At 33.9% G+C, this 21340-nt stretch overlaps 1 protein-coding gene across 1 annotated transcript; it reads right to left on the reverse strand.

Annotated features, from left to right (window-relative positions):
• Nucleotides 1–476: 476 nt before the first annotated feature.
• Nucleotides 477–13243, reverse strand: LOC122503220. The gene is made up of 4 exons (XM_043613682.1): nt 13085–13243; nt 3345–3559; nt 2558–2805; nt 477–672 (listed from the first exon to the last, which is right to left on the reverse strand). Exons 1-4 carry the CDS (start codon nt 13203–13205, stop codon nt 477–479), a joined length of 780 nt encoding a protein of 259 aa, XP_043469617.1. The 5' UTR covers nt 13206–13243.
• Nucleotides 13244–21340: the final 8097 nt, after the last annotated feature.

Raw genomic sequence — 21340 nt, forward strand, 5'->3', positions numbered from 1 at the left:
AATAAAATTTTTTAACAAAATTTTCTTAGAATTTATAAATAACATATAAAAAGTTTAATTACATTTCATTTTTGTTAATTATTAAAATAAAAATCTAATTTAAAAATCAAATCGACTTTACGCGAATGGTAGTTTATGGTGAAAAGTTTTCTCACTTTGTATAAAAAATTCCCAGAATATTTAATGTTAAAATTTAATTTCCAAAATAAATGGGTGCATCGTAACTGGGTTAATATTTTGAAAAACAAATTTGTTGAAATTCCTTTTCAAATAAATTGGATATTTTTATTTTCATAGTTCTACTCCTTTTACAACTCTAATAACTTGAAATTTATAAATTTATAATTTATATTATATATTAAACTATCATTATTAATTATTATTTTAAAAATTTGATTTAAAAATATATGGTAAAATATTTTGTCTAGTATTTTTTTTAATTCACTCAAGATATTTAGTACATGTATCTTTATCCATCATTTATGTGTAATTTCAGCAAAAAGAATAATGATTGAAAACAAAACACCACTGTTAAGCAGTACTAATGTTGGTATTGTTTCATATATGGTTATACTGCTGACACCAAGCAGTTCCTTTTGACATTGAGGTTCTCTTGCTGCCCATCTATTTAACTCTCTGTGACGAATTCCCATATCATATAGTTTTGCTAATCTGTAAAAAACGTGCATTTTTTTCAGATTTACTTTTCGAATGTTATTTTTGTTTCTTTTATATTGCGTGATAAACTTGAATTTATTGTAACAGAGCCATACAAAAGTAAATTCAGAAAAGACTTTTCTCTATCAGTAAAAAGTCGCTGATTAACAGAATGCAGCTGAATTAAACATTATACGCTCGAAAATCAGTGCATATACGCTGTTTCATCAGTGTATACACTGAGAGAAGTCAAGTACAGCATCTGAACTCTGACGTACAGCAGCCGCGCGAAATGTGGGACAGATGTGGCCGATGTTGTGCAGAAGGTTAAAGGCCAACGCACAACTGCTTCGCGAACGTCGTTCGCGAATGTAAAGCATGAGTTAGAAAAGGACACAAATGTATCTCTGTCCTTTTCTAACCCATGCATTGCGTTCGCGAACGAAATTCGCAAAGTAGTTGTGCTTAGGCCTTAAGAATCTGAAACATGTGCAATAAGGCCTTTCTCCAATAGGTTCTCAAAACTCTGCGTTGCGTCGGTTGCTATGTCAACATATGCTAAAATCAACGCAACGCAATCATTCGCAGACAAACACAGAGTTTTGAGAACCTATTGGAGACAGGCCTTTACAGAATCGGTGCTAAACTTTTCTTAGTGCGGATATACGCTGATTTAATCAGCAATACATACTCTGGGCTTTGAATCAGCGACTTTTCGCTGATCCAAATTTAGAGAGTTATTTTTTTTAAAGCTTTGAAATTATTTGTAAATGTTAACGTATGTCTAAATTTTTGTCGGAACATTAAAGTAGAACCAAAATTGATATGTAAATGTTATCAGCATTTTTTTCTGACACTAAAAAATACACTAAATACACTAAACAGAAATCCTGAAAAACACTTTTTTAAATAAAAAAATTGGTTCGCTCTAGTTTTACCGAAAAAACAAGAGTTATCGCGCTTTTATTGAATAAAAAGTTCAGTAATAATGATACGACAAAATGCCAATAAACTTTTTGATATTATCAATTACACAGGTTATAATATCTTAGTGTCTTAACGAGCGTACCTCTCCCCTAATATATTTAAAAACCTGCACAGACTTGGTATTTATAATTAATAATTAATAATCTAATGATCTAAACTTATTTAGAAATCATTAGTTTAATATTCAAACCAACTTATTGTGCGGTAAAAATCGTATTAACATTAAATAAAAAAGTTAATATTATAAGTGTTAAAAAAAAGTACGCCTGCGACAAGTTACCCTATCCAAGTGGGTAATACGGCGCACTCTAAACCTTAAGTATTAAAAGAAAGGGATATTAATTATAATGTTAAAAGAAATTAATTTTTATGCAAAAATGTATTTAAATTTATTATTATACATTAAATAATTTATATATTGTATATAATGTAATGTGAATGTAATAATCAATTCTTGAATAATTAAGCATATAAATAGCTAAAATATACTTGTTTTAAACAAAACTTAATTTAAATGAACTCAGTAAATTTTTGTAAACCATTCAACAGGTACGAAGTAAGAAATCCCATAAAAACAATTTAAAAGAAAAATTAAAGCAATTTTTTTACTGTTTTTTCACTGTGATCACAATACACGCAGAACATCGAAAAACTACTTTTCATAAAAAATAATTAATTATTAGTGAAAATAGTCTAGATTTTTTTACATAATTTCAAGGAATACATAAATATTGAAAGTAAAAATATTTTTGTTTCTCTAAAATCCATACATTTTTGTGAATGCGAGTGCGCCGAATTACCCGCCTCTCCTCTAAAGAAATCTTTTTAAATTGTTTTCTTTAGATTATAAATATTCATAATACACAATTTGCATCTATTAAAATATCAAATAATTATTTTATGTTTACCATACCCTATTTTAGCGATTTCTGTAAATGGACTTCCTTTGCTAATATAAAGAGGTAGTAATGTTGGATGGACCATGTGCACAGTTGTAATTTCACAAATTCGTTGATTATCAAACAATTTTTCAATATATGGATATAAAATATCCGTTTCTGAATGATATGCAAAATTTCCTTCATATACTTTTCTTATGCCTTCTTCCGGAAGTAGAAACCTTTCAGATTCTTGTGTTGTAAGCCATTTATTTCTATAAAACTGTTTTGTTTCCCAATCGTCTCTCTGTTGATTAGACAAATCTAAAGCTATAGCTTCTGGCGGCCAAAAATTTAAAGAAATTTAAAACTAAATTTAATATTATTCACTAAAAGTGTAAGATTCTATTTGTTGATATTATTATTAACTGTACTAAATTTCTATTTAACTCGTATTGTCAACAGAAATTTGTTTTTAATTAAAAGATTTATCAACTGCGGCACTCAGGCGGGCTTACCACACAATAACAATTTTTTCCGCTGATATTGAGATGGATGACTTTAATAAATTTACTCAAAAAGTATTTCAATTGTTCCTATATTTTATTTTAAATATGTGAACGTCAGGCTTTTGTGCTTTTATTTATTTCAATTTTAACCATTACTTCTGCTAATATTAAATTACTACCAGTGTGCTGTGTATACTTTTACCAAGATTGGTGTGAATGAGGAATTATTAGTACTGGGTATAATAATTACTAAGAAAGACAATATAAAAATATATTTATTATTTATTTAAGTATTAATCTTTTTTTATTTTACCTTTAGATAAAAGTTTAGGTAAATAAGTGGTTCTGATGCTACTTTCAAATTGCTTTTGGAAAGAGAATATAGAGAATCATTCATTTTTATGATTGGCTCATTTAATCTCGCAGAAACCAAGTAGGCTGAATAAAAATTGAATGTTAAAAGACTAAATATTCCCAGTGTTAAAAATCCTACTCGACCAGATGGATTTTCTGGACAAAATTCTGAACCTGTTTTATAAATTTAAGAAAAACAATAATTTAATAGTACATACATAATATTTTATGACTATCGCATTAAAAGAAAAAATCATAATTTGGAGATAGATTTTAGAATACAAGGCATAAATCCCTATTAAAGTAATCACGTGTATATTTTGACATGTGTGTAATATACGTGTAAATATAATATACACGAGGAAAAATTTTTACAAGTGTAATAATTTTTTCTTTGTCCAACTATACACATGGGCAATGAAAGTTTTAGTTTTCTTTGGACTTTTAAGAAATGTAAACAAAAAATTATTTTTAAAATTTTTTATTAACAAATTTTTGTTTATAAACATATTAATTTTTTTTAACTTTCGGCCGAATTTATTTTTTATTTATTTTAAATTTATTTATACCTTATAAAATTGAACATATTTTCCAAAAAGTACAGGGGCCGTTCACAAACTACGTCACACACCTAGGGGTGGGGGGTGTCAAGCTGTCTGTGACGAAGTGTGGAAAAAATTTTTTTTTGTATGTAAAAAATGTGACGAAGGGGGGAGGGGGTCAAAATTAGTCCGAAAAAGCGTGACGTAGTTTGTGAATGACCCCACAGAAATAGGCCTGATGCGTGTTAAATGAGTTTTAAAACACTCTCAAAAATCACTTGCAAGGACCACAGTGGGATTTTTTTACTATTAACTTTTAAACACTGTCTACAGTGTAAAAGATTTAATTTAAAACAAAGAACACTCAAAAAGATTAAAAATTATTATTCGCTGTAGACAGTTTTAAAAAGTTAATTGTAAAAAAATCCTCCTGTGATGCTTACAAGTGACTTTTGAAATTGTTTTAAAACTCATTTAACACATCAGACCCATTTCGGGACTTTTTGAAAAAACTTCTCTATATTATAAAGTATAAATGAATTTTTAAAAAATAAAAAAAAAATTACGGCACAAAATTAAAAAAAATTTGTTGTTAATAAAAAAATTTTAAAAAATTCTTTTTGTTAACATTTCTTAAACGTCGAAAGAAAACTAAAACTTTCATTGTTTGACAACTTTTTCCTAAACTCAATATTTTCGGACTTGTAAGCTACTGAATATAAATCTACAATTACAATTCAAAAATTTCGAAAATTCATAACTCAAAAATTCGGACAATTAAAAAAAAATAAAAAAATTACTTATGTCTTTTTTTCGATATAGAATAGAAAAAAATATTTTTGGCCGATTTTAAGAGGTCGACTAAAATCTCACGTGGAATTGCCCACATGGACAGGGTTTCAATTTCACCTTTTTCAACTATACAAAAACCGATTGTACATGGCCAGTAATACAAAGCTCAAATCTACACTAAGGTAGAAAAATTACATTGGAAAAATCTGACCTGAGAATTGCCCCATCACGTCAGGTTTTTGAGATATTCTAACCTGAAAGTACCAAAAACACGGGTTTTGTCCTTTTTTGAACTCCTGAACAATCAAGAAATTATTTTTTTAAAGTTATTTACGGCATCTGAAAGTACTATTCTTCTTCTTTAAAAAACCTTTTAAAACTTGAAAAAAAATTTATTTTTTACTGAGATATCGTCATTTAAAGTTTTTGAATGTAGGAAAATTTGTCAATATTCGTATACTGACCAGATTCAAAAACTTCAAATGACGATATCTCAGTAAAAAATAAATATTTTTTCAAGTTTAAAAGGCTTTAGAGGAGGAGAATAGTTCTTTTAGATGCCGCAAATAACTTTTATAAAAAAAAATTTCTCTTGATTGTACAGGAGTTCAAAAACCGTGTTTTTGGCACTTTTAGGCTAGAATATCTCAAAAACCTGATGTGATGGGGCAATTCTGAGGTCAGATTCGGATTCAGCACGTCGAAAACCTTCGAAACAGTATTTTCCGGTTCTTGGTTCTGAGATTCGCCTAAATTTTGTCGGCCTGTGTTATTTATTTATTGTTTGTAGGATCGGTCTGTGTAGAGTCGGTCCGTGGATGATTAAAATTTAAGAAAATTGATTTGTTTGTTATTATGTAGGATCGGTCTGTGGTTAATTAAAAATTAGAAAAATTATTTATTGATTGTAAGTAGGGTCGGTCTGAGTAGAGTCGGTCCGTGGTTGATTACTTAGTGGGCACACTTGTTCAAAAGACGTCTTCAAGACGTCTTAAAGACGTCCTATTCATGTTCTATGTCTTGGCCATTAGATGTCTTTAAAGTGTCTAAAAGACGTCTTTTTAATTCAACATTTGAAAATAGAAAAATTTTTATAAATAGAAAATATTATTTACTAAGTTCAACTTGGACTTAGAAATTTATGAATGTGAAATTCATTGGAATTTTTCTAAGTGAAATTCATTTCATTGACAAGTGAGATCGTTAACTTTGTAGAGGTTCATATCTGTCTTGAACGGCTGAGGTGCTTAAGGCGCAGTGTTTCAAGCCCAAGGTATCCGAGTTCGATCCCAGCTTCGTAGGAATTTTTTCATTATTTCTCCACATTTTAGAAAAAATAAAATTAAACTTAAAATAAATTTAATACAATGTTACTGAATTTCAACTTAGAAAATGTTATAAAAGAAATGTTTATTTAAGATCTGAAGGAATGTAAAAAGGACGTCCAAAAGACGTCTTTTAGACGTCCCTTTTATGTCTTTTAGACGTCCAAAAGACGTCTTTTAGACGTACTTTAGACGTCCTTTCTTATGTCTTTTAGACGTCTTTTGGACGTCTTTTGGACGTCTTTTGGACCAGACATAGAACGTCTTTTAGACGTCTTTTAGTTGTCTTTTTGATGACTCAGAGACATTGCCCTCATTGTCCCCGAATCGTCCGCGGACAAAAAGGGACGTCTTTAAGACGTCTTTTAGACGTCCCTGTGCCCACTGGGAATAGATCAAAACAAATGTTAAATTCCATTCACAAAAAATTTAAAACTGATGTTACATTAGAGACTGAGTATTCGAAGTTTATGTCAGAATATGAAACAAAGGGGCATATGCGTTTGTTAAATTCTTCGCATGTTGATAACAATGAAGAACGTATTTATTACATTCCACATCATGCCGTCTGGCGTTTAGTAGAAATGACAAAAAAGGTTTTAATTGTTTTTAACGGTTCTGATAAATCATTCCTTAATAACTCCCTTAATGAAGCGTTTTATATAGGCCTTAAATTACAAAATGATTTGACAGCTGTAATAATGCGTTGGAGGCTCCTCAAAGTCGCCTTTTGTTGAGACATCGAAATGATGTATCGGCAGATTTTAGTCGATGAACGGGATATTGACCTACAAAGAATTGTTTGGCGAAAACCAGGAAGTCACCATGACAGTCATTACCAATTGCTTACATGAACATATGGGCTAACATGTTCTCCTTTCTTAGCACTTCGAACATTACAACAATTATCGAATGACGAAGCAAAAAATTATCCTGAAGCATCCAAAATCCTTCTTGAAAATACCTATGTCGATGATATAATGTCTGGCGGAGATGACAAAACATCTGCTTTGGAACGTCAGAAACAATACAATATGATATACTACATTCAGCAGGAATGCATCTTAAAAAGTAAACATCAAATTATCCTTCCTTATTAGATCAAATTCCTGAATCCGATCGTTTACGTCCAAATTGGTTAGAATTCCATACGGGCAATCCTGTTCAGGCATTAGGATTATCGTGGGATCCTAAGCTAGATGAATTTAAGTTTAAAGCTGTAACTATCGAAACTGATACGCATCCTACAAAACGGAATATTCTTGCCATAATCGCAAAACTTTTTGATCCAATTGGTTGACTCAGTCCTATTAATATTCTAGCAAAGATCTTAATGCAAGATCTTTGGAAAGGTAAAGTTGACTGGGATGCTCCCATTCCTAAAATACTATTGAACCGATGGTTAAAATTTCAATCTAATTTGGTCGACATCAACATTATTCGTTGCCCACGGTAGGTTCACTATCACTCAGGAGATATTGTGGAAATTCATGGTTTTGGTGACGCCAGTCAACATGCCCTCGCTGCTGCAACTTATATCCGCTTTTATTCATCAAATGGCTCTTATAAGGTACAAATTTTAATATCAAAAACACGTGTAGCCCCCCTTCAAACGATATCAATTCCCAAACTCGAACTTAATGCTGCCTTATTAACTGTCAAATTAGTTAACTATGTAAAAGATAAATTAGGATTCGTTAATGCTCCCTGTCACGTTTGGTCTGACTCAGTTAACGACCTAACTTGGATTCAAACCGACAACCCATCTCGCTGGACAGTCTACGTTGCCAATAGTCTCCGAGATTCAACGAATCTCAAAAGGTCTATTGTGGCATTATGTTCCAAGCAAAGACAACCCCGCTGATCTAGCAACCCGTGGTATAACTCCTCATGCTTTATCAGAGTCAAAATTGTGGTGGCATGGCCCTTCATGGCTTTCGCAATCTGAAAATCACTGGCCAGCATTCCCAATAACGAAAATAGTCGTTTTTCGTCCTTGACTCGGTTAACAAGAGTAATCGCTTACTGTTTACGCTTTAAACTCCTTCCAAAGTCAAATTTACTCCACGCTAACCTCATGTGTCAACCCCTTTCCTCTGATGAAATCCAAAGCGCATACTTCGCTTGCGTTTTTTATAGTCAACATAAAAATTTTGTTACTTATATTAAAATCCTTGAAGAAGGAAAGGAACTTAACAGTCAAAATCACCTTACCAGATTGAATCCCTTTGTTGATCAAAATGGAATCCTAAGAGTGGGAGGCAGACTAGCGAATGCTCCTCTACCCTATAATCAACGCCATCCTGTAATTTTGCACGGTAAGAGTCCACTCGCTAAATTAATAATCAATTGAGCGCATCGAACTGCCCTTTATGGGGGCTTCCAGTTAACATACTCATTCGTAGCACGCCAAGCCTGGCTTATTCGCGGTCGCGTTTAGATAAAGGATCATATCCGCTCTTGTATCACTTGCGCTTCCTATCGAGCACAAAGGTCTGAACAGCTCATGGGCAACCTCCCCGTGAAAAGAATAACTATAACTTATCCATTTGAAAGAATCGGCATAGACTACGCAGGGCCCTTTGCTATCAAACGTGTTCCTGGACGGGGGTCACGCACTGTTAAAGGGTACCTTGCTCTATTCGTTTGTTTAGCATCGAAAGCCGTTCACCTTGAAGCTGTAGGTGACTTAACAACTCAATCATTACTGGTTGCATTAGGATTGGTCGTCGAGGCACTCCTCGTGAGATATGGAGTGATAATGCCACTACATTTTACGGAGCTGACGCTGAACTCCGCTCAATGTTACGCGAAGCTGAGATAGATTGGAAGGCTGTAGGAGACCCTAGCTAATCAAGGGATAAAATGGACCTTTATTCCACCATCCGCCCCCATTACGGTGGATTGTCGGAAGCAAATATCAAATCGGCTAAATCCCATTTAAAAAAAATCATAGGTTCAAGACCCCTTACATATGAAGAGTTTTCTACCGTGCTTGTAGAAATAGATGCATGCATGAACAACCGTCCTATTCTTCCACTCACTGTAGATCCGGATGATGTCAATGCATTAACTCCAGCTCATGCCTTAATTGGCAGAAACTTACACCAACTACCAGAAACTACAAGTACAGACAAACAAATTAACTACGCTACTGATTGGCTCCTCATAAAGGCCATGCGAGATCAATTTTGGAGACGATGGTCACGTGACTATGTCCACACTCTTTAACAGAGAAACAAATGGACAAACAGAAATCGAAATCTGCAGGTTGGTGACCTGGTTCTTATACTCGATCCTTCATTACTTCGACACGGAAGATGGCCTCTGGTTCGTACGATTGAAGTTCATACGGGTTTAGACGGGCCCGTTCGTTCTGCAACAATACGAACATCATTTGGAACATATGACCGTCCAATTGTAAAACTCAGTGTACTACCTCTTTCTCAGTAGTGTGAGTTGTTAATATTTACTGACAAGAACGCTACTGAATTTATATCTTTTATTTTGCAAAACCATACATTTCCTTTTTTTGGCGAGTATCAATCTAATTTCTTCTCTTCAGAATTGAAGTGAGCAGGATGTTTATAATTAATGTTCTTAATGCGTTATTTCATGACATTTTTAAGTTTCTACATTCAAACTGCCCCCTACTCTCGTAGAAAGCTCCGCCCACTTTCCTCACCGACCTAGCGACAAGGGAGAGTAAGAGGGCCAGTTTTGATTAATTCTTTGGCGGTACAAGAACCACGAGTTTTGTATGGGAATACCATAATTACCACATTGTATTAGGCAAATAAGTAAGTTAAAATAAACATGATTAATTGTTGATATGGCGTTACTCATTTAATAATCCTATCCTCTGTATAGTTACAAAAAAAGTAAGATCGTATAAAGATATAAGATCAAATTAAAATGTTCATGGCTATTCGCAAAAATGACATTTCGTAAAAATGTCGATTCGCAAAAGTGACAATTCGTAAAAATGGCGATTCGTAAAAATGACATTTCGCAAAAATGGCTTTTCGCAAAAATGACTATTCGCAAAAAAAAGTACTTTAGACGTCCTTTTTTATGTCTTTTGGACCAGGCATAGAACGTCTTTTAGACGTCTTTTAATTGTCTTTTTGATGTCTTAGAGACATTGCTATTATTGTCCCCGAATCGTCCGCGGACAAAAAGGGACGTCTTTTAGACGTCCCTGTGCCTACTGGGTAAGAATTGTGTGTGATTAAAGTTTTTGATATTTAAATTCAAAGTACAATTATAGTTTGTTGGGTCGGTCTGTTGAATTTTGTTTTTTAATTATTTAACTACATTAATACAGTTATGTTTTATAGAATTGGTCTTTGGTGACTTTACCTTTGTGTAGAATTGAGCTTTGTATTATTGACCATGTACAATCGGTTTTTATATAGTTTGAAAAGTTGGAATTGAAACCACATGTCAAAATCTACACGTGTAAATATAGAGGAGTAATTTATTTACATGCGTGTAATGTACCCACATAGCACAATAGTATGAGGTAAGGTTATGTTGAGTACTAATCGTAAGGCTCATAAGGTTACACGATATTGCTGTGGTAGACCTGAGGTGAACTAAAAACTTCCGCCATGGAGGTAAGGTTACATGTTAGGGTGTGGTGACTATATATGATAAGGCCATGGTAACCTTACACGTTAAGGTTGAGGTAACGTTACATGTTAAGGTTGATGTAAGGTTACATGTTAAGGTTGAGGTAACGTTACATGTTAAGGTTGAGGTAAGGTTACATGTCAAGGCTGAGGTAAGGTAATTATTAAGTTGTAAGGTTGAGGTAAGGTTGTGATAAGTTTACCAGTTATAGAAAATATTGAAAAAATAATTAATAAATAAATATTCAATTAAAATGTTAAGTGTGTTGCTCTTCTCTATTTTGGAAACCTGACATGAAGCAGAAAATTTTGAAAACAAATTTGGGGGGACTGGGATTCGAACCCGGGATCGGCGCGCATAAACCTATCATTCTAACTAACTGAGCTAAGTAGAGAACTGGCAGAAGGAAAATTAATGTTGCCTTTAAGGAGTTAATCATCTTCTTGGTTCACCTTAAAGGCAACATTAATTTTCCTTCTGCCAGTTCTCTACTTAGCTCAGTTAGTTAGAATGATAGGTTTATGCGCGCCGATCCCGGGTTCGAATCCCAGTCCCCCCAAATTTGTTTTCAAAATTTTCTGCTTCATGTCAGGTTTCCAAAATAGAGAAGAGCAACAAACTTAACATTTTAATTGAATATTTATTTATTAATTATTTTTTCAATATTTTCCATAACTGGTAAACTTATCACAACCTTACCTTAACCTTACCTCAACCTTACAACTTAATAATTACCTTACCTCAGCCTTGACATGTAACCTTACCTCAACCTTAACATGTAACGTTACCTCAACCTTAACATGTAACCTTACCTCAACCTTAACATGTAACGTTACCTCAACCTTAACGTGTAAGGTTACCATGGCCTTATCATATATAGTCACCACACCCTAACATGTAACCTCACCTCCATGGCGGAAGTTTTTAGTTCACCTTAGGTCTACCACAGCAATATCGTGTAACCTTATGTGCCTTACGATTAGTATTCAACATAACCTTACCTCATACTATTGTGCTATGTGGGTATATGTTCAAATGGACACGCGTAGTTACACGTTTTTATTTTCACTAGAAAAGATATAATGTTATTAATTTGTATTTTGTATAAATGACGTAGGAAAATGAAACACATTACTTTTAAGAACAAGAATAAAATCCGTCTGTAAATCTTGAGTAATTTATTAATCAATTAACGATAGTTTACATAGTTCCTATAAATTGATATAAATTTATCCGTTACTAACAATTTACAATATTTAATATCAATAATATAATCATGAGGCATTGTAAACGTTAAAAACATGAATTTTAAAAAACAACCCAGTGGGCAAAAAACCATCATTGTTTTAAAAACGTTCTAAAAACGTTTTTAAACACATTACTTTTCAGAACTAAATAATGCTAAATAATGTTCCAAAAACGTTCCATTGCTTTTAAAACGTTTTAGAACCATATAACGTTTTTCGGACGTTATTTAGCAGACATGAAACGTACTAAAAACCGTTTATGGAACGTTTTTACAACAATGATGGTTTTTTGCCCACTGGGACGAATTAAAAGAAATCTATACAAGTTCGTAAAGAAAGCGGCAAAACTTGAATCGATTAAATTTTAATGTCACTCTAGATATAAGAAAAAAGGTTAAAACAATGCTGAATGTTATCAACAAAATAGAAAGTAGTAAAAGCTAAAAGTAAAATTTTTGCTAAGTATCACAGATCCTAAAATTGCAAACAGTTTGAAAAATATTGTAGGAGCTGATTTAAATATTCCGTCGACAAATAAGGAGTTTGATCGAAATAATAATCTAATGTCCTCTTCAGTAAAGGAGTGAGAAAAAACGATACCTTCTGATAAGGTAAAAAGATACGCCGGTCTGTCGCAGGACCGTTTTAAGCAGTAAAACGCCTGTTCCAGTAGTATACAGTACGAAAACCTACCCCGTCAGTCATATCCCATGAGTGGGAGTGAGACAGACTTATGCGATTCCCATACTTTCCTATGACTGACGGATAGCTTTTCTTACTGTATATATTTCAGTGGTTAAAAATAATATGAATAACCATCTCTATGTAAAAAGTTGCCTTTTCTACTTGGAATCAGTTCCACAATCGTTTTTTAATTATAAAGTTTTATTTCGACATGATAAATTTTGAAGCAACTTTTGACTTTATAATAAACAACTAATAATACTTCTCGGAAGTTGCTTGCGAATAACAGAAAACAATTTCCATTTAATTTCAAACTGAACTTACAAATTAAACTTCGTTAGAAAAAGAAATGTTTAGAAATTGAACTTTGTTAGAAAAAAAAATTTATAAATTAAAACTTTGTTAGAAAAAAATATTTTATAACTGTTTATAAAGATATATTCTTACTGTATGTGAAATATTTCTAGATCATACCTTGTTGAAAGATTGTGCCATATGTAGTTAATAATGAAATTTTATAACGCTCATAACAACTGGCAATATTTTCCAATCTCAATGTTATGGAAAACAAAATGTTTAATAAAACTGTCATCATGGCTGTTAAATACCAGCATTCCTTTGAAAATGGCGATAAAAATTGATTTACTTTAATGTTTTTGGATTCAGGATTGCGAAAGACGAAACAAGCTCTATTTGAAAAATAAATTTCATCTTATTATTTTTATTATTATTGTTATGTCTATAAAAATTTAGATTAGACTTTTATTTTTTTAAAGTGATTTGTAACGATTTCTGTCCTACTACCCTCTACATGCTAGACAAAACCGGTTTCTATCCCCTCTAACTTTTGGGACCCTTAAAGGTCCATCGCCAACACCCACATCGAAGTCAGTTGATGTAACTGTGTCTATGCTGCGGCAGACCTGTCATTGTTACTCGTCGAATTAGAATACAAAGTTTATATTATATTTCTAATTACGAATAAAGATTGTGTTTAATATATATTGTTAGAGTTATTTAACGAAACCCGTTACAATTTTGGCGATCCTGCCAGGATCCACAGAACGATTCCGCGGATTCAAACACTGTGCGATCTTTAAAGTGAACCGTGAAGTGACGTTTTACAAGAAAAAATGTGCGCATTCTAAATGTAAAATTATATTACGGAAAAAGGGGTTACTAAAGACCCAGTGTAACAACTTTAAGTGTAGAACTTAAGTGTAAAAGAAATACGTTTCTCTTGCGACACTTAAGTGTAAAGAAAAAAAAATAATTTTTTTTTCTTTGGATTCTGAAAATTTAGAACATACCTACTTTTTTTAAAGAAAATTCGAACTGTGAAATTTAAAGAAAATAAATTAAGTGTTGTTCTAGTGTCAGTATACATACTGAAATTGAAATTGTGACATTTTTTTTTTCTCTCCTTTTTCTTTTTTTCAAAAGAAAGGAAAAGAATAAAATAAATACATTTGATATATTATCACACATTTAATAAATCATAAAATTTTTGTGCGCAAAAACATTTTCGGACAGTAAAATTTCAAAAAAAAAAAGGGAGAAATTTTTTTTTTCCTCTTTCCTTTTCCCGTTCAAAAGAGAAAGCTGTTTTCCAAAGGGACTGTGGAATGCCACGCTACAGTGTCTAGCCACGCAACATTGTCTCATCTCGCCAACGTCACCCTGCCAACGTTGCAGAGCTCCTCGCCTGTAGTTCTCCCGCCACGCAACAGTCTTCAACTTTCCAAAATCACCCTGCCAACGTTGCAGAGCCGCCCGCTCGAAGGACCACCAGCTGTGTTACGACTTCTCTTACACAGAATTTTCATCTATTGTAATCAGCGAAGGTATATGTTTATTTTATTGTCAACGTAGTCGAAAAGGATATATATTTCTGAATTAATCAAGGAATTTTATAAAATTCACGTTAAAATATTACCTATTTTCACGTTAAAAAAAAAAATAAATAAATAAATAAAAATAAATAAATAAAAATAAATAAATAAAATAAATAAATAAAAATAATAATTTTTGTTGTTGTTAGTATACAAGAGAGTTAATTTTATTACATTGTCACTAGAATAATATTAAGCTGGCATTTAAATCATATATCCGTTACCTCCGCCAAACTCCATCCCCTAACACTGACAATACTGAGACAGAATTTTCAACTGACACTACTATAGGCACAAATACCAAGATGACAACACCACCAGAAAACGGAGATGTTACCGTTCTTCAACAAATTCTGGGACAGCTAAAATTAGTAGTGGGGAAAATAGATGTAGTAGAAAAGAACATAGATTTGTTAAACGTCGAAAACACAAAAAGGGCCGATGAAATAAAATCAATAGCTCGAGTAAACGGTCAACTTTTAACGGAAGACGAAGAGGCATCGGGTATAGATAGGAATAATATAACATCAGACTCAGAAGAAGAGGACGACCAGAAAATTAAAAAAACTACCACCTTTACCCAAAATGGAAACCTAGCATCTCTCTCACAGAGAGAAAATCTTACAACCTTACCCGACCACATGACACAACTTTCCCCTGCTAAAGATTTGATCCGGACAATAGAAACCCTCAATGGACGCGACGACATGGGAGTTCAAGATTTCATTAGAAGTATAAAATTAGCCCGTCAAGATTGCTTTGAACCATCACTACTCTTGAGGTTCATCATTGCTGAAAAAATCACAGACAATGCAAAACGAGCAATTAGGTATGCTAAAATTGAAACTTATGAAGAACTATTCGATGCTTTAAAAGCTAATCTAGGTCCCACTAGTTCAATAGAATTGTGTCGGAGTCGTTTAGAGAATTGCCGCCAGGGAAACGACACGGTACAGTCTTACAATCTAAAATACAGACAATTATTAAACGACCTGAATTATGCAATTCAAGGAGAATATTCTAGACGATCGGAAAGGAATTTAGCCATTAAATTAGAAGAAAAGGTTGCCATTAAAAGATACATTATGAACCTACGCGATGAAATAAGCACTCAAGTACAACCGTTAAAACCAAAAACATTCCCTGAAGCTCAGCAACAAGCACTTGAAGCTGAAGCATGGCACCGTGAGAGACTGAGAAATAGAGTCTCTATTAATAACAGATTAGCTCCTAGAACAGCCAATCCAGTTTCACGTCCAAATTCTTCATCTTTAAATCAATCCCCAAATTTTTCATCCCAATCAAATTCCTATTCAGGAGCCCAAACTAGTAGACCGTCAGTGGTCAACAAAGTCCCAAATCACAGCATGCCTCTACAACAAAGGGCTCAGATGACATGTTTTTATTGCAAACAAATCGGACATTTACAAAGTCAGTGCCCTAATAGGTCAACGCAGGATTTTCCAGTGGGACAGTACAACCGACGACCTCCTCAAAGAGTGCACATAATAGAAGAACAAGAAGAAGCGAGCAATCTAAATTGCAATATAACTGGAGGGGATCCGGAGGAAACCAACAACCAGAACGAGTATCCGCTATATCCGGAAGAAGACTACAATCAGCAGTCATCCGAGGAGACAAATTGGGAAACACAAGATTATTGGTCGATTCAGGATCATCAATAAATCTTTTAAAAGTCAACAAAATTCCCGCCGGTTTTACAAAGGTCGAAAAGACTAAAAGATTTTGCATGGGTCATGAAGAACACACTTCATTGCATGAAATAACACTGTGTTATTTAGGAGTTTCACATGTGTTTCACATTGTGGAAGAAAACTTTCCCATACCAGAAGACGGCATAATGGGATTACCTTTCCTTCACCAATATAAATATGTCATAACTAATGACAATTTACGCCTCAATGGCGTTCGCCACCCGCTCATCAATGATGGTATCATAATACCACTCCACACAATACAACTAGTTACTTTCCCTATTCGGTCAACACACAAAACTGCGGTCCTTATAAACAACAAATATGTTCCTGACTCTATTTATACAATAAAGGAACAATTCGATAAAGATACCTATCTCGAACCCAACAAACGAATATAAAACGTTTCAAACTCAAGAATTCGACATTAAAGCCACTGGAATGAAGCTAAACGGCATCCCGATTAAAGAGATTGATAAAAGGAAATGGTTAGAAAGGAGTAAAAAGGTGTTAGAATATTCACGATTAGATCATTTAGAACCAGAAATAAAAGAACACATGACCAAGATAATTAGTGGGTACCACGACATATTTACACTAGAAGGAGATCCTTTACCTTGCACAAATTTGACTACCCATAAAATTATCCTTAAAGAGGATAAAATTATTAACACTAAAGGTTATAGGCCACCTGAACATCACAAGCCAGAGATCCAAAAACAAATTTCAGAACAAAAAATAAAAAATATAATAATCGATTCCAACTCGCCGTTCAACGCTCCCATTTGGGTCGTACCAAAGAAAATGGACGCGTCTGGTAAGAAGAAATGGAGGATAGTTATTGATTTTCGTAACCTCAATCTCTATACTGATCAAGATGCTTATCCCCTGCCTGTCATTGACGAGATTATCTCGAACCTTGGCAACTCTAAATTCTTTTCTGCTCTTGATCTAAGTTCAGGGTTTCACCAAATTCTTATGGATCCGGAGAGCCAAAAATATACCGCTTTTTCCACACCTGACGGACATTTCGAATACCAACGAATGCCATTTGGACTCAAAAACGCACCAGCCACATTTCAACGAATGATCGACAATGCCTTACGCGGCTTGATCGGAAAAATTTGTTTTGCATACCTTGACGATATTATCATTTTTGGATCCACACTACAAGAACATAATACCAACCTTGTTACTGTCTTTGAAAGACTTCGCACGACTGGACTAAAGTTACAACCTGACAAGTGTGAATACATCCGACCAGAACTGGAATATTTGGGACACGTGATAACCTCCGAAGGAGTTAAACCAAACACTGATAAAATTCAAGCGGTAAGAGATTTTAAGCAACCAACTAACATTACTGAAGTTAGGAGTTTCCTGGGGCTCTCAGGCTATTATAGGAAATTTATCCGTAACTATAGTACCATCGCCAAACCCCTGACCGAACTAACAAAAAAGGGTAACCCCTTTCTTTGGACCAAAGGTTGTCAAGAAGCTTTCGAAAATTTAAAACAATTATTGTGTTTGGCACCGGTATTAAAATACCCAGATTTTTCAGGAAATTTTACTCTCACCACAGACGCTTCTAACGTCGGACTAGGGGCAATATTATCTCAAGACGGACATCCTTGTTGTTACATCTCACGAACACTCAATACACCAGAAATGAATTATACAACAACAGAAAAAGAACTCTTAGCCATAGTGTGGGCCGTTAAAAGGCTTAGGCAGTATTTATTGGGAAAGAAATTCAAGATTCTAACTGACCACCAGGCATTAAAATGGTTGTTTAATGTCAAGGATCCTTCATCCAAACTTATGAGATGGAGATTGAGATTAGAAGAATTTGATTACGAGATAGAATATAAAAAGGGTTCAGAAAATCAAGCTGCAGATGCATTATCTCGCGTTTTTCAAATAGAAGAATTATCATCAGTAGACTTAAACAAACAAATCGCTGAACTTGAGGCCGAACTACCTGAGATAGAAGTGCTCGAAAACAATGAAGAACGAGATCTCTCGACACCAGAACCCAACACAGAAGATCCAAGCACGCCATTTACACCATTCTCAAGATTATCATTTTCACCTATACCAGAACCTGAGACCCCTAACAATGAAGATAGGAAAAGCTTGAACAACGAATATTACCGATGGTTCCCTCAACAAACAGAAAGCAGAGAAGTAGAGAAACCCAATGCTGCAGGGAAATTGTGGAGACAGTTAACGAAACGGGAACCAAATTCCACGAGCATCGTTAGCATGGGCAACTATTTGGAAACCCGATGGTTAAATGCCATTAATAAAGTGGCATTACAAACTCTAGAACGAAAATTAGGAATCCTTCGATTACATTTCAATGACCCAACAATCACTAACACGGAGATAATTAAATTGAAAACCTTAGTTTCATTTATCAGTTTTAAATATCCACAACTAAAAATTCACACTTGCTATCGAGCAACCACGGAACTAACAATACAGGAAAGACAGCAAATAATTCAGGAAAGTCATGGATCTATCATATCTCAACATTTTGGAGAAAACAAATCTATTGCAAGAGCTCGAGAATTAGGCACCTGGCCTAATATGGAAGACGACATTATCCAATATGTTAAAACTTGTGAAGTTTGCCAAACTCAAAAATTGACTAGAATTAAAAGGAAAGCGGAGGCAATCATCCCTGATACGCCAACGAATCCTAACGACAAAATAGCAATGGATATTTTCGGACCATTGCCACTGACAAATAAGGGTTATGAATACATCCTATCAATCCAAGATATGCTAACTAAGTATCTTGTTCTAATTCCACTAAAAACCACTACGTCAGAGTCCATTATTGAAAATTTGTTCGACCATTTTATTTACATTTTCGGTGCACCCAAACATATCCTTACAGATCAAGGGCAAAATTTTCTATCAGAGTTGGTTCAATGTTTCGAGAATCTGTTTAGGATAAAACATATAAAAACTACTGCTTTTCACCCACAGTCTAATGGAAGTCTAGAAAGAACACATGCTACGATAAAAGACCTTATCAAAACTGCTATCTCTGATTTACATGTACAATGGGATGATACCCTAAAATTCCTTTGTATGGCTTATAACACAATGATTCACGAAGGGACAGGTTTCAGTCCTTTTCAGCTCACTTTTGGCCGAGACGCTAACGTACCATCAACTCTGGCTACTACACCAAGTCTTAAATATCCCGAGTTAGTGCGAATATGGCAAGAGAGGCATGAACGCTATATGAATCGAGCTAAAGATATAATAGAAAGAAATAAGGAACGCCACAAGCGTTTACAAGACGCACGAATTGCCCTCCCCCAAAGGTTATTCGTCCCTGGAGATTTAGTTTAAGTATTGAACACCAAAGAACACAAACTCAGTCCCGAATGGAAAGGGCCAGCAACCATAGTTAGAGTCTTACCTAATAACAACTACGAAATTTTATTCAACAACGAAAGAACCACTGTTAACGCAAACCGCCTTAAAGAACAATTTTGATTGTTACAGATGACTACCATCCTTGCAATACTATTCATCACCGCTTCTTATGCCAAACTAACAATAGAACCTTTAGGAGAAGTGACTATTTTTGCTGAGAACTTAGGACAAGTACAGTTGTATCACGAAACTTGGAAGGTGATAAATATTGTGGACAGCAAATCATTATATATCCGCCTAACTCATATTTATTCAGGATTGGAATTTGCAAGACAACAGTGTAAAAATAAATGCCCCGAAAAAAGAGAAATAGATTTACTTAAAGGACGATTAGACAGACTAAAAAATCTTCAAACTAACCTCGATCACATTTTGGGACATTCACGACAACGAAGAGGATGGATCAATGGAATAGGTGCAATTTCGAAGACACTATTTGGAACCTTGACAGAAGATGACTTAAATTTGATAAATGACAACATGGACAGACTTTATGAAGATAATTCTAAACTTTCAAGAAGTATAGGGAACCAAACAATTATAATACGTAACTTACTCAATTCTGCCTCTCACGACATAAGTCGTACAAATTCCAAAACAATTGAAAATATTAACAAATTAATAAACATGACGAATGAACACCAGACAAACATACATTTAACGGATCAACTGCTTAGCCTCTCCATCACTATAGCGGAAATTAGCGAAGATATTAACCTTATGATAAATGCAGTAAATGATGGCAAACATGGCATTGTTCACCCACAGTTATTGACACCAAAAGTACTCATGGACGAACTTAAGAAACTAGAAGAAGAAAGAAACCTAAAATACCCAATCAGACTTAAAGAACAAAACTACCAATTTATCATAGATATTTCAGAACTTTCGGTCGCAGTAATTGACAAAAAACTGACGTATACGTTACTTATACCACTACCAGAACCAGACACTCTCCATTGTCTACACCTTATACCTATACCTAAACCACAAGGAAAAACCTTCTTAGCCGCTATCCCGAATCATGAATTTATTCTTCTTAACCAAGATAATAGTTACTATGTGCCCAGCGATAAATACTTGATAGAATCCTGTAAGCAAGTCGAACAAACTAAAATATGTAAAAGGACCCAACCATCTTATTTTTTAAGCGAAATTCACTCCTGCGAGAGCGAACTATTCAGGTCCCGTATAAAAATTTTAGATAGCAAAATTTGCCATGTTTCAATATTTCAAATACAGGAATTAATTTTCATTCCTTTATATGCACAAAACCAATATATTCTAATACCGGAAAATCAAATGGAAATAAGCACCATTTGTGATGGACACCCGGAAACTATAAAATTACAATCAGCCGTCCACATTACTGGAAGTAACTGTATGTTACAAACCCCAAAATCTGTACTTAAATTGTCAAACGTATTCTCTATTACTAACAACATATATTATAAAAAAAATGTATCTCTGCCATTTAACGCAACAGAATTAGACTTATTAAAACATAAACTGCCATTTATACAAGAATCGTTAACTAACGATAAAATTAAAGAATTTAAGGTAACGTTAGATAATATAGAATCTACAATACAAGGTATTAAAACTGACAAGCGAAAACATTCATGGATAGAAACTGGTAACACTATATTAAGCTATTTTGGTTATGT

The sequence above is a fragment of the Leptopilina heterotoma genome, unplaced genomic scaffold (assembly GCF_015476425.1).
Source record: "Leptopilina heterotoma isolate Lh14 unplaced genomic scaffold, ASM1547642v1 Lhet_248, whole genome shotgun sequence".
NCBI lineage: Eukaryota > Metazoa > Arthropoda > Insecta > Hymenoptera > Figitidae > Leptopilina > Leptopilina heterotoma.

Bases quoted from the DNA above. Each gene is read 5' to 3' on its own strand.
- LOC122503220 (XM_043613682.1), bottom strand. From the start codon at position 13,205: ATGATGACAGTTTTATTAAACATTTTGTTTTCCATAACATTGAGATTG. The intron at 3,560-13,084 runs GTATGATCTAGA...TTTATAAAACAG, and splicing joins TGGCACAATCTTTCAACAAG to GTTCAGAATTTTGTCCAGAA. The intron at 2,806-3,344 runs GTAAAATAAAAA...GAAACAAAACAG, and splicing joins ACCTAAACTTTTATCTAAAG to TTTTATAGAAATAAATGGCT.